Genomic DNA, 13119 nt, shown 5'->3' with positions numbered 1-13119 from the left:
ATATATATATATATGTAAAAGAATAATATTTATATATAAAGAAAAAAGAACTTTGTGACTTGGGTAGATGCAGTTTTGTGCTGCTGGTAGAATAGCAGCATTCATCTCTGAAGGAGGGTTTTGCTTTGGTTGCCAAATCCTGAATCTCCATTGCTGTTGGACCCTTGACTGTATGTAAGCCAATAATTAAACAAAAAACCCCCCAAAACTCAAACTGAAACTGAACTCTCAATCTTATGTTAGTTAGCACTAAGGTAAATTTATCTAAGATCATAATCAAAGGTGAGAGCAGTATTTAGATGGTAATGCTAATTTTTATTAATCCTGTGGGATTCGTGTTCAGTGACACAGTGATCTGCTTATAAAATTCAAGGTTACTTTTGTTTCCCTATCAGCTTTATCAATTTTTAACTTCTGTAACTGGATACAGAGGGGATTGTATTTTAGCTTTATGGCAACTAAACTAGTCCAGTGAGTTTAAAAGAACAGTAACATTGTCAAGCTTGGGAAGTGTTGCTTATGATGACGCACATAAATATTAGAGTTAACTGTGTTTTGGAATAGAAAAAAATAGGTGATTTATTTGTGTTTAGCCAGCCTGTAGAATAGTAATCCTTTTGTCAGAGGGGAAGTAAAAAATCAGCTGTGTTTAAACTGCTCTTACTTGTTGAACTCTTTATTACAATAACTGATAAAATGTTAGTTGATTCCAATACCGGCTGTACAAAGTCTGTCTTTTTATCCTGAACATGATTAGGGGATTTAAAAAAAAATAAATGTTGGGATAAGGCTTTATTAAAGAGGGAAAAAAAACCCTACCCATGTTAAGCTGATATGGGAACTGTTTTTAATTGGAAGGTATTTTAGCTTTGTTCCTAGAAATATGAAACCATTTTATATAGTAAATAATATTTAAATAGTCATTTCCTGCATGCATTTTAGCATAGATTTGATGCAGCTTTCTTTAGAAGTATGTGCATGGGCTAATCTGTAACTCAGTCTTGTTGTGTTGTTGTAACAGTTTACACACCTTTTAATTCCACATTTGACTTGATGGCAGCATGGGGGAGTGTATTTGTGGGTGCTGGCATCGGAAGTCACAGAGACAAAAAAGAGTCAAATAAATGACTTTGTTTGCCTTAGGAGACACCAACGAAGGAGCTGGGAAGTCGTGGGATAGACGTGAATGGGGAAGGTGCTGGCAGCTCTCCTGTTCCATCTTCCAGTCCTGGTTACTTAAACAGATTTGCAAATTCAGAAAGCTCAACAGATGAAGAAGGTACATGAATATCTTTATACACAGCAGGGGCTGAGACTGTTTTATGCAGAGCCTTTTATGAGGAGTCATTAAACTGTATGTGATCTGCAAGTTCACTGGACCATGTTGGCTTCAATTTTGCATCCTAGACAATGCAGCTGGGCTCAGGCTGCTTTGTTCCTGAGGAGCAAAGCTGGGATGTGATGCTGGTTATTTATATATTGATGTGTCCAGGGTTGCCTGAGAGGCAGACAAACTGAGTGACAAATCTTTGGGACTCCCTGGGCTAGAACCCTGCTCAGGGCTACAGGTTTTGTTTGGAGTTAATGCAATCCTCCAGTCTACTTCTACAACTCTGGGTGACCTTACATGACATTACAGTAATGCTGCTTTTTTCTTCTTTTTTTTTTTTCCTCCCCAAGGTGGGGGTTTTGAGTGGGATGATGACTTCTCTTCTCCAGAGCCATCCTTTATATCCAAGGCAGCTAACAGTCTCATTGGTTCTAAAGCACCCCTTCAGCCATCAAAGTACTTCTCTCCACCTCCACCTTCCCGGACTCTTGATCAGAACTGGTCACATTCATCCCCTTATTCCAGATTCTCCATCTCTCCTGCAAACATGGCAAGCTTTTCTCTTACACATCTTACAGATTCAGATATAGAGCAAGGAGGTAAGTGATTTAGTTAGAATAATTTAAAGATACAAATTAAAACTGTTATGTAAAGATAAAAGTAACAGATAAAACAAGTCTTGTTCTATTTAAATACCAAATGTAGACATACATTTTTAACACTATAAAAGTTTGTCTGGTCTTGTGTTTCACTTAAGACATTGTTTTCCATGGAGATTGAGATTATTTGTGTCCAAGTTGGTACAAAATTGTGATTGAACAACCTATGGAACATTTACAGGACAAGCTCTCAGTTTTTGTGTTAAAAACCCCAGTGCTGTATTTGTATAAATGGAACCTCTGCATTCCTGAAGCACTGCTGTTGCATCTGCCACACTATGGCAGTTATTAATTCTGGTTATCACCCTGTCTTAAGTCACAATTGTGTTTTCATTGCACAGGATGAGGATGCCAGGAACATAATGTTTCTGCTATTATTGTGTAAGCTTATTTTACAGTTTAGTTTTTCATATTGCTTTTTAGACATTGCATTCTTGACATTCTCTTGAGAATAGCAGCATGTTTTCTAGAGCTGTGAATAGGATAGCTTTTGTTAGGAGAGCAAAACAATCCATTTAGAGCAATATTGAGTATTAGCAGTGTTTATTATCAAGCCACCTTGTCAGAAACCAAAAACTTTTTTAACCTTTGATACAGTTCTGAGGGTTAAGAGGAGCAAAAATAAGCACACTTGAATCAGTTTGGCATATTGTTAATCTTGATAACACATTGCATTATTAAAAATAAACATTGCTGATTGCAGAGCCTTGCTAATGGTCAATGTCTATAAATAGGTAATCAGTTTTATATAGAGCTGTATTGTTCTTGTATTGTGCTTATTGATTAGATAATCTTTGCTGCTTAGTAACTTACAGATAAGACAGAATATTTTGGAGATCCTGTGTTGCCTTATGTGTCCTAAGAAAGTGACATTGAACTGTGTGATTGAAGCAGATGTGTATGAATAAATGAACCAAATGTTTGCAGTAGATGAAAGTACAGGGAAAAATTAACCAAAACTTGGAATGGCAAAACAGCAGAATGCCAAGTTCTAGCAAGAGTCTTACAAAGAAGTGAGGGTTATGCAGAAGAATCTCACTGTATCTTATGATCTTTCCTCTACTAACAGGAAGCAGTGAAGATGGAGAAAAAGATTAAATCAATTTAAACTTGCTCGGACTCCATACATAAAACACATAGACTTTGTGTTTGAAACTTCTTTATCTAAACTCTGGATCCTCCTGGAGTAACACAGGTAATCAAGAAGTACTGAGAAATGGAAGTAAACACTGAAAGCAATGTTAAATCAGGACATTAATTTGAATGTGTATTTAACTTTGTAATGTATTTTTAAATCAGTGCAATTTTGCTTTTCATTGAAAGACGATTCTGCCGCTGTTTTCAAGTACTTGAAGTATTTTTCAGATAACTTAAACAAGTAAAGCAATTACACTACAGTCTGGTTTATGTATGAGATTGTATAATATTCTTTTTATATTTTTCCATGTAGTTCATTATCTATTTGAACATACACCTGTTGTAGAATTGTGTATAACTGTCCTGTGCAACAGGTGGCTGTGTTGATGGAACTGTATGAATGATAGTTGATCAGTAGTGAGCCATATTTATTCAAAAAGATATCACTACATATTACTTTGCTTATTACAATTGCACTATGGATTATTCTTCCTTTATTTCCTGATGATGTACAGAATCAAAATCTTAAATCTTTCAAGGAAAATAAGACAAGTTGAATTGGCCCAGTTATCCAGTTTAATTTGTCCTTTTTGTAGCCTTTGCTATGCACGGTACTTGTAAAGCATACATAAATTCTGAGTATTATGTTAGACTTGCTGAAATCTTATATTCAGTACCATTTCTAAAATGATAATGGTTATAGAATGGTTGTTAGTGTTTATGTTTTATAGGAAACTGGAAAAGAATATATGATATACTCTGGAATTTTTAGATGAAAGAGATACTGTCTCAATTCCTATGTATGATCCTACTGACTGCTTAAACTGTAATAGCATCTGACTATATCACAATTAAGGGCCTTCCACTTTTTACTACAATTTCTGCCTTGGAGAAAGAAGAGGAAAAATTGGCTGTACAAAACTCTGGAATTTGTAAATCTTATAAAAAGACTAATTTCAATAGACTGGATTTGGGTACACTTGGCCCTTCAGTTGCACATTCTGTGAATTTTGAAGCTCACTCTGCTGCTGACTGCAGATCGGGGCTCCATTCAGAGGCCTGTAGTAAATCTACCTCTCGGTGATGTTGTGACAATTCAGATTTTGATTAATGGTTAATGCCCAGTTTTGCACCTGTTATAGGGCCAGATCCATTTCAAGATGTCTGCAGAGCTCCATGGTCCATCTTGAAATGCATCTTGGACAAAGGCTGCAGTACAATAGGTTTGCTCTGAAGCCTGTGGGGAAGGGAAGACAGTATGAGGGCTTAACCTTCCTGCTCTACCATGCATTTAGCTGATTTAATCCTCTAAACTGCTCAGAAAAAGATATCCTTAATTATTACTCCAAAGTGAGTTCAGTTGAGAAACAAATCCCTGACTTCTTGGAATGCCTTATGAAGTTCAGAGCTGTAGGAAACACTGATAGGAACAGTTTACCTGGCTTTATATTTGTTTACCTATACTAAAATACAAATGCACTGAAATATGAAAGTACTTTGTATTTTAGTGGCTGTTTTGGCAGGGCTTGAGATAATGGTGGTCCAAGTGCTCTGTGTCCAGATCCAGTCACCACAGAATTTTCATCATATGGAGATGGGAGGACTAGATATTTTCAGATGTGTGATTTCTTTTTTTGTATACCTCTGTGTTAATTTTTATTTTTAGGTATGTTTTAAAAATGACAGGAATATGTTAACTGCTTTTTTTCCAACATTATTTAGCCCTTAAACCAGAATGGCTTCCATACTGATTAAAAGGGAATGATTTAGTTATCACATTGTTTGAAGTTGCCAATGAATTGAGATATCTTTTTGATGAGGCACTCAGGTTCAGAGTTAGTCAGAACTGTTCTTCAGTATGAAGTGAGGAACTGAATTTTCTTATGGACCTTTCCCAAAACATTATTTAAAAGGCAAAGTCAAGTAGTTCTTAATACAGGCTTACAGTATATACTGTAGAGGGTTTAAGGAAGCTGTGCGCTACTGAAAATACTTTTAAATGTTGGTAACAGACCTTGTGCACAAACTGTTGCTTGGAAATTCCACAATTTCAACATTAAACTCCTTGATACAGCTAGATTTAGGGTATCTCAACTGTCTTTAATTCTCACCATAGTAAGAATGAAACTCCATAATGGTCTGCAAAGAACATGTGGGCTTGTCTGCCTTACGTGGTGAAAAACCTGTCAGACCCTGGAGTTCAGCCTTAATTTTGAATCATTTGATTTTAAAAATAGTCCTGGGTTGAATAAAAGCTTATGCTCCGTAATGTTGTGATTTGGTTGTGCATTTTGTTTCTTGTGATTCTGGAAAATCAGATGTTTGTATCTTGCACATCACAAATTTCCTTTGTTTGATGGAAATCTAAGAATTTTATTCTTTACCTGGGTTTAAAGAAAATCTTACACCAGAAGTGAAAGTTTACTCCTTTGTCCAAATGGACTCAATGCTACTGAATTGCCAAAGGAGCATTTTTTCCAAAAGTAGATGTGTATGATATTAAGCAAGGTAATGTCCTTTTTAGCTGTACAATGAAGAGAAATACATATTTAAAGTTAACTCAGATCACTTAAACATGAATTTTAATTTCAGTAATCTAGTAGGCTGGATTGCAATAATATAAGCTATCTTTTGGGGTAAAAAAATGATACTTCAAGATCTGATCAACTACTAGCAATACTTAAATATTTGCCTGGCAGTCAAGTGGCACAATGAAAGTGAATTAGTAATTCCAACATGTTACATTATAATGAGGGGATTTGTTCCAAATCATTCATTACACTCTATGTAATTTCTTGCACTAGCTACTTAAGCCTGGTCTCCGTTTTAGAAGTACATGTATCTATTTTCAATGGTTTATTATGAGGACTGATTACAGCTTAATTCCTTCTCTAGTAGAATACTTGGATTGTTTGAATAATGAAGGCATTGTCTCAATTTGGCTACTAAAGTGATTTAAAAAATCTGATTTTTCCCACCTAAAGTAGTTTATTTGAACATTAGCATCTGCAGTGAGAAGCCAAGAGAGCAACAAGTGTCCAGTTTCAGTGGGAGCACCTGTACTCTCCCAAATGCCCCAGCTGCAGATACACTGTGTAGAACTGCATTTATGGAAATTGCCATTTATGGAAATGAGCAGATTTAACTGTTGTTTCACATCCTTGCTGATGCACTAATGAAAGCCATTTAAGCCTCATTCTTTTTATCAGTATTTTTAGCAGATTTTTATGTATTACTCAATCTTTCATGAGGAGGCTGGTTGGTAGAAAGACTTTTTTTATGATTAAGCACTATCCTAAAATGTCAGCATTGTTAGGTGTCAGTGACTTGGCTATTTGTGTTGAGTTGGTGAAAGGTGGAATCTAAGTACATTAGCCTTATAAGAAATAGCCTTAAATAAGAATGGAGTTACTTCAAAAAATTACTTCAGCTTTAAGTCATACATGTTAATGTTTTTGGTACAGGATGGGAAGAAATCTAGAGGAGAGTCAAACATCATATAAACTTATTGAAAATAAGTATTTGTAATACCAGCAGCCTGTTTTTCAGAAACTTGAATATGACTTACAGTTAGTTTTGTTTATGAAATTGTTTGAACTTGCACAGATGTAGGTGTAACTTAAATGATAAATGGTACTGATGTGTGTGTATATATAATGTTCAATTCTATTTGTAAATGAGAAACTATGTAACAAAATCATAGGTATGAGGTTTTCCTATTGTAATTTAATACAGGTATGAGGTTTATGGCAATATATCATAGTTAATGAAATTTCAGGTCAAAATGTCTTTAAATTGTGTACATTTTTAAATTGTAATTTCTACTGTATATTGATTATCATGCATAGTGTGATTCAAGAAACTGCTTGTAATTTAAAAATATTTAATATTAAAAATAAAATACAGTTATATATTTATAATCTCTTTGTCTGTTTGTTCATTTTTAAACAGATGGCAGCAGTGTAGTACCACTGTAAGATATATTTATTAGTCTCCTGAGGTTGAGAAAGTTCCAAAAGCTCAAAGCCACAGTCCCAGCAGATGAGTCCACGCTAAATAGTGTAGTCACCTTTAAATTCTTCCAGTATCATCACCCTTGTGCAAATTTCAGGTAAAGTGTGTACACAGTCAGTAGAGAAGCAATAATTAAAACAGCAAGAGTGTAATTTTGAATACTGAATTTTGCTTTTAATCATAGAATTAAAGATCTGAAGGAAGAATGGGGATTTTTAAATTTATAAATTCAGAAAACAGATTAATGATGTTTTCTCAGTGTTCATTGAATGTCTTCCTAGAGGACTTGCTTGAATTTTTTCAGTCTAAGTGCATGTGCTGAATGGACCAAAAGTCACCAGGTAAAGAGCTGCAGTACTGGCGTGTACTGGGAGCCGCTTTGGTGAGCGGCTGAGGCTGCTGCAGGCTGGGCACTGGGAGAGGCAGGAGGAGAGCGCTGGATTTCCCTGCGCTCCGGGAGGGGTGGGGTCTCCCAGGGCAGCCCTGGCAGTGTTGATGGAGGCTCTTGTGGAAGCCCCCGCCTCACATGGCAGCCGTTGAGTGCTGCCACCTGTTGTGACCTGGGAATGAGAAACTGATATCAAGATGACTTAACTTCATTAGGTAAAATATAACTACTGGGCTGAAATTTGACCAAGGCAGTGGTCATTAATGAGAACAGATGCGAAAGATCCCATGGCACTAAATTGGTCACCTTATATAGAAGGTATTATCAAAGAATTTGAGAACTTGCAAACTATATGAGCAGCAGGTTCTCAAAGAGATGGCAGTGCTGTGTCCGTGGGCCCGTGTCACACAGGTGCTGTGACAACTTTGGAGGACAGAGCTGAGACAGACTTTGTCCTCCTCCAGCCGGGGACGCTCCAGCTGCTGCAGGAGGCGCTGGGCCCGCGCGTGGCTCAGTGTCAGTGACAGCCGCGCTGCTGCGGTGCCGCCGGTTCTGCCTCCCCGTGCCCGTGTCCCCCGTGTCACCGCGAGCCCTGTGCCCACCCCGAGCACGGGCGGGAGCCTGGAGCGGGTCCCCTCGGTTGGGTGTGCAGGTGCCTTCCCGTGGGTTCCCGGCCGCTGAGGGACCGGAGCTCCCGCCCGCCGGGCCCGCCCCCGCCGCTAAAGCGACGTGTCCGGGGCAGCGCCGGCCCCTGCGGCTGCCTCTGCCTGCGGGGCTCGGGCAGCGCCTGCCCGGGGCTGCTCGGGCCAGGGCAGGGCCTGGGCCCCTCGCAGGCTCCTGCCGACACCGCCTGGCTCGCTCAGAGGACACGCAGTGTTGCCTCCCCGTTGCCCCCACAGTCCTTGCTGCTGTTCCTGGCTTCCCCTGGGTCTCTGCCGCGTTGCCCCTTTGGTCACAGGCACCTTCTCAGCAGCGGGTGGAGTGGTAAGTCACAGAAGACGGGTGCCAGCCCTGGTAGATGGCTGCAGAGGGTGTTAAATGCGTTGGTATTTGGCTGCTCTCTCTCAGGTTTCTCTTCACCACTCCAGTCTGTTGCTTCTGATGCCCCCACAATCTTCTCCGTGCACACTCTCATACCACCTTCCTGGGACTCCCAGCAGCTGAGCTGGGGCTCTCTAAGGTTGCTTTTCCTGGTTACAGTGGTGGCAGTCTGAGAGCAAACCTGCCAGCTAGGCACTTTGTTATCCCATGATACCGCATTTGCTTTTGCCCAGCCTGCAGTTTTAAAAACTACTTTGCCCTCCCAGTTTGCTGAAGCTTGCTCTCTCTTGGATCTTCTTCCAACTTTCTCGTCTGGCTGCCTCCATGAACCCCTTCTTCACCAAGTCCTGTGGGCTGTTTTCTTCCAAACAGCAGCACTCCCCAGCAGTGCTGCTTGTGCTTGGGCAGGGAAGCTCCCTCTCCTCTGTGCTGTCCTGTAGCTGTGCCTTTTCTGCCAAGTGAGTTACACAAAGGGTCCAGAACAAATCCAGTGCTTGTCTTTGGAACTCCTTTCTGAAGATACCTGTGTGTCTCCAGCATTTTTAGGCTCCCACAACACAAGCTGCTTGATGCTCCCATTCAGCTGTCATCGCCTAGATGCTTTGTGAATTCCTGTGCTGTTTGGTAAAGTTGCCCCTTTGGTAGTAAGGAACCTGGGGATGGCCAGGATGTCCTCACAGGCATAGAACTGAGTCACTGTGCAAGCCCAGCAGCTGAACATGGCTTTAAAGAAATGAGAAACGAGACAGGAGGTGATGTTTACCACAGCACAGCCATGACCTGCCACCACCTGCTCCAGCTAAGGTTGATGTCTTGTACTGGGACAGTCTCACATCTGGGGCTAGGTTTTTTCTTCTTCTTTTTCCTTCATTTTTTATTGGCTCACCAACTCTCAAACTGCTCCTACACAATAATATTGGCATAAAGTAATTTTGTTTAGACCAAAGCTGTTTATGACTACATGAACTGGAAGACTGAAAAGAACATATTTGAGGAATGTCTCTTAGTAACACTGATGGTTGATGTTAGAGGCGGGCTTGCTGTGGTGCTGTTGTCTTCAGCTGTAGTGTGGGCAAAGAATATGGGCTGAGAGGGGTAAAATATTAGTGCTGTCATCTAATGCAGAGGAAGGAACATTGCTGTGTCTTTTGGGTAACGTGGAAAATAGCCTGCTCTGCTCCTGGTGAATTAACTGCAATTAAGACCTGCCATTATTGGACTGTTGTTGGAAAAGGGAAGTGCTTTTTGTGTGTGTGTGTGTGTGTGTGTGGTGGGGACTAGCCCAGAACACAGAAATGCTGCAGCTGAAAACACGTGGCTGGCTCCGAGCTTCTCCCTGAGAGTGTGCCATGTTTCCCTCTAGTGGACTCCTCTCACAGCGGAAACCTGTGCCTACAAAAACCAATTACCAGGAGTTCAAGAAGAAATTAATTTGAATAAGAGCCTGAGGGTCTAATACCCCCTTAAGCCAGCATATGTACATTGAAGTGGTGCATGGCTTTATTACAACATGGGGTAGTGAGGAGCTGGGAGACAACAGCAGCATAACAGATAAAACAGAGGTGATGTGTTATCAAACCTGACTGACTGCTGTATTCTGCATATTTTGAGTTGAGGTTTACTTTTCAACAGAAAGACTGAATCGACTTGGAGACCATTGTCTCTTATGTACAATGATAAAGGAAAAATCTCTCTGCTTTGAGGCCTCTTTCTAAGAAAGTAGAGGCATCTGTTTTTCATCAGTAGGTGATTCATTGCATCTTTGTTTCACTGGTTCCATTCACTTGCCCTCTGCTCCCTCTGCAAGTTCTCCTCCCAGCTGAATATTGGTGTTATGTTTTTACAGCACATTGATAATTAATACCAGTCCATCCAACAAAACATGAAGACTAGAACCAAAGGAAAGAAACAAAGGCAAACTGTTGACAAAGAAGCATTTTCCGAAGAGCCAGCAATGAGAAAAAAGGAACTGGTGAAATGTGTGCGACGCAAAGAAAGGAGGAATGGGGGGAACAAGGACAGCAGCAAGATCCCCACAGCCAGAGCCAAGTGTCCTTGGAGCAGTAAGGACAGGCTGCTGAGGAGGCTGGAAAGCAACGAGCGCGAGAGGCAGAGAATGCACAAGCTCAACAACGCCTTCCAGGCCCTGCGCGAGGTGATCCCTCACGTCAGAGCCGAGAACAAACTCTCCAAAATAGAGACTCTCACGCTGGCCAAAAATTACATTAAATCCTTGACCTCCATTATACTCAATATGTCCAATGGACACATTCCAGCAGTAGAAGGAATGGGGGGAGCCTGGGGATCCAAATTGTACCAGCATTGTCAACAGCAGCATGGAGAGGATGACCATGAGGAACCTCTACAGAAATATTCCACATAGATTCATCACTTCAGCCAAAAACCAACTGCCAGCTACTACTGTCATTGTTTTTCCTTCTTACATAATACATGCCATTACCTAGAGGTTTAGAGATTATTTTTGCCTCCAGTCTCTCATTTTTTTTCCTTTAAAAAGACAAACAGGTACCACTCTATACGGCACGTTTAAAAACTGCCTTGAACTCTCAGAACTTTTCAGAGCACAGTGAATGTGTTTGTGGTGTGCTGGGGTCTGGAAACCTATCCTGTAACACCGGAGTTGACTTGAAAATAGTGATTTAGTAACTTCTGAAAGTTATCCTACCTGGACTAGAGCGAGTTGAGCCTTTAAAGTCTGTGTCACCTGAGTCCTTGGAGTTTGTTGAGAATCTTGGCTGTAGCTCTGTTCACCAGCCTTTCAATGACTCATCTACCATGCTAAAGAAAAGATTAAAATTGATGACAGCATTTGGCTGACTTGGTGACTGAAGCAGCACATATGGGAAATTGGTCACCAAATCTGAATATTTATCTTGATATTTAATTTCTTTGGATCTGCCCTGGTAATATTGAACCTTGCAAGGCGTAAAAATATCTGTTGATGCAAACATCTGCAAAGCTTTCTTAGATTGTAAGCTCTTTAGAGTAAGGACAGTTCTGATCTGTGTTTCCAGAGCATCTGGCCTCATGGAGATTTTCTTTAGTGGGTGTCTGGGTGCTGTTGTAATACAAATAATAAATAAGGGACAAATTACTTACTTTTGCCAAGACGATAAAAACGCTTTAGTATAGTCTTAAGTTAGACAATGCTCTGGCCGGTTTAAATTATTTGTTAATGAAGCCTGTGATGTGATCAGGTACTTTCTGGGTTAATGTTAGATTCTGATACTATAAAACAATAAATGAAGCAGAAACTCTTCAAAAAGGAAAATGAGCTCTTTTTTCCCCCTCCCCCATACCTTTCTGTGGTAAAAAGTTTTATGTCAGTGAGGAACTCTCATTTCCTCTTCCAGGTATTTTCATACTGGGGCACCTCTACCTGAGGAGTGGCCTCAGTTGGAAGTGTGGTGCCCATGGAGTCCGTGTGTCACAGCTCCCCCTCCCCACATGCCCCGTGGAACAGGAGGCTGCTGCTCTGTGCTGTGATGGCACAGGAAACATTTGGCTCTCATGCATCACTAGGATTGATAATGGTTTGTGCCGTGGTCCTTTTCCTGATCCATCACAAAAGGATTGTGCTGCACTGTGCAGTCTTGAATGTGTTTGTAGTGAAAGGTGAGGTTTCCCACTCAGGCTGGTAGGGGATGTGAATTTTCTTTCTCCACCACAGCAATCTATAGCTATGATGTATAACAACACAATAGTTGATACATGTGGTTGCCTTACTGGAGAAAACATTTGGATCCTGCCTCAACTGGAATTTTCTTAGTTGTTGAACTGTTATCACATTAAAATAAATGTGGTGAAGCCCTTCTCGTACTCAAGTGTTAATGAAAGAATTGCAGAGTCTCTTAGAGATTTGTCATTACAGTGCTGGATCTTACTCCAGTCACCAGCTGCACCTGTGGGTGAATTAATCCTCACTGTATTTATACACTGATTACAATGGGTCAGTCAGTAACACCAAGGCCTTTTCTTCCAGTAATTCCACTCAGCACCTCCTCAGGTGAGAGATATTGATGTTATTTGGTTATTTCTCACCCTCTAGGTCATTGCAAACTGGCTCTGTGTAAGGTCACACAGTAAGTGATGACCAAGTACTTGTAGATTATGGTAATTTTTTGTAAGATTCTTTAAAGGTCATTATCTGAGAGTTTCCAGCTAGTAAACATCTCTGGAATGCTTTTCTGGGATAGTTATGTTTGAACTGCTGTTTGGTTGCATTGGTGGAAAGAGGGAACCAGCAATCCAAAATCCAGTATTTTAACAATGCTGTTGGTGAAGAATTGCACTTCAAGAACCAAGTATGCTGGTCTTACTCCTAAACATACAGAGCTTAATGCTTGGGCAGTGTATTTTTGACTTTCTGCAACCAGAGGCATTTCAAATATTAATTCGAAAATGGCACATCATGTCTAGCTATAAATACAGCAGCCAAGGAGGCAGGTGAAAGTTACCCCTTCTCTGAACTCTGCCATCCCTGAGGGACAGGCAGTTTCTGGCCACAGGCATTTTCATGGAATTACAGC

At 40.4% G+C, this 13119-nt stretch overlaps 2 protein-coding genes across 2 annotated transcripts in view; both read left to right on the top strand.

Annotated features, from left to right (window-relative positions):
• The window catches only part of LMTK2 (lemur tail kinase 2), a 41451-nt gene extending 34405 nt beyond the window's left edge, over positions 1-7046 (top strand). Inside the window, exons 12-14 of the mRNA XM_014891868.2 lie at positions 1144-1279; positions 1681-1929; positions 3059-7046. Of these exons, the coding sequence (XP_014747354.2) occupies positions 1144-1279; positions 1681-1929; positions 3059-3087 (414 nt within the window). The 3' untranslated portion in view covers positions 3088-7046. The remainder of the gene's footprint in view (positions 1-1143; positions 1280-1680; positions 1930-3058) is intronic.
• Positions 7047-10304: 3258 nt separating this feature from the next.
• BHLHA15 (basic helix-loop-helix family member a15) lies at positions 10305-11855 on the top strand. The gene has a single exon (XM_014869687.2). The coding sequence runs from the start codon at positions 10452-10454 to the stop codon at positions 10950-10952; it is 501 nt and encodes a 166-aa protein (XP_014725173.2). The 5' UTR covers positions 10305-10451; the 3' UTR covers positions 10953-11855.
• The last annotated feature ends 1264 nt before the right edge of the window (positions 11856-13119 follow it).

This window comes from Sturnus vulgaris, chromosome 16, assembly GCF_052056855.1.
Source record: "Sturnus vulgaris isolate bStuVul1 chromosome 16, bStuVul1.hap1, whole genome shotgun sequence".
Lineage (NCBI taxonomy): Eukaryota > Metazoa > Chordata > Aves > Passeriformes > Sturnidae > Sturnus > Sturnus vulgaris.
The sequence above is the reverse complement of the archived record's forward strand: the minus strand, read 5'-3'. Positions and strand labels throughout refer to the sequence as shown.

Bases quoted from the DNA above. Each gene is read 5' to 3' on its own strand.
- BHLHA15 (XM_014869687.2), top strand. From the start codon at position 10,452: ATGAAGACTAGAACCAAAGGAAAGAAACAAAGGCAAACTGTTGACAAA.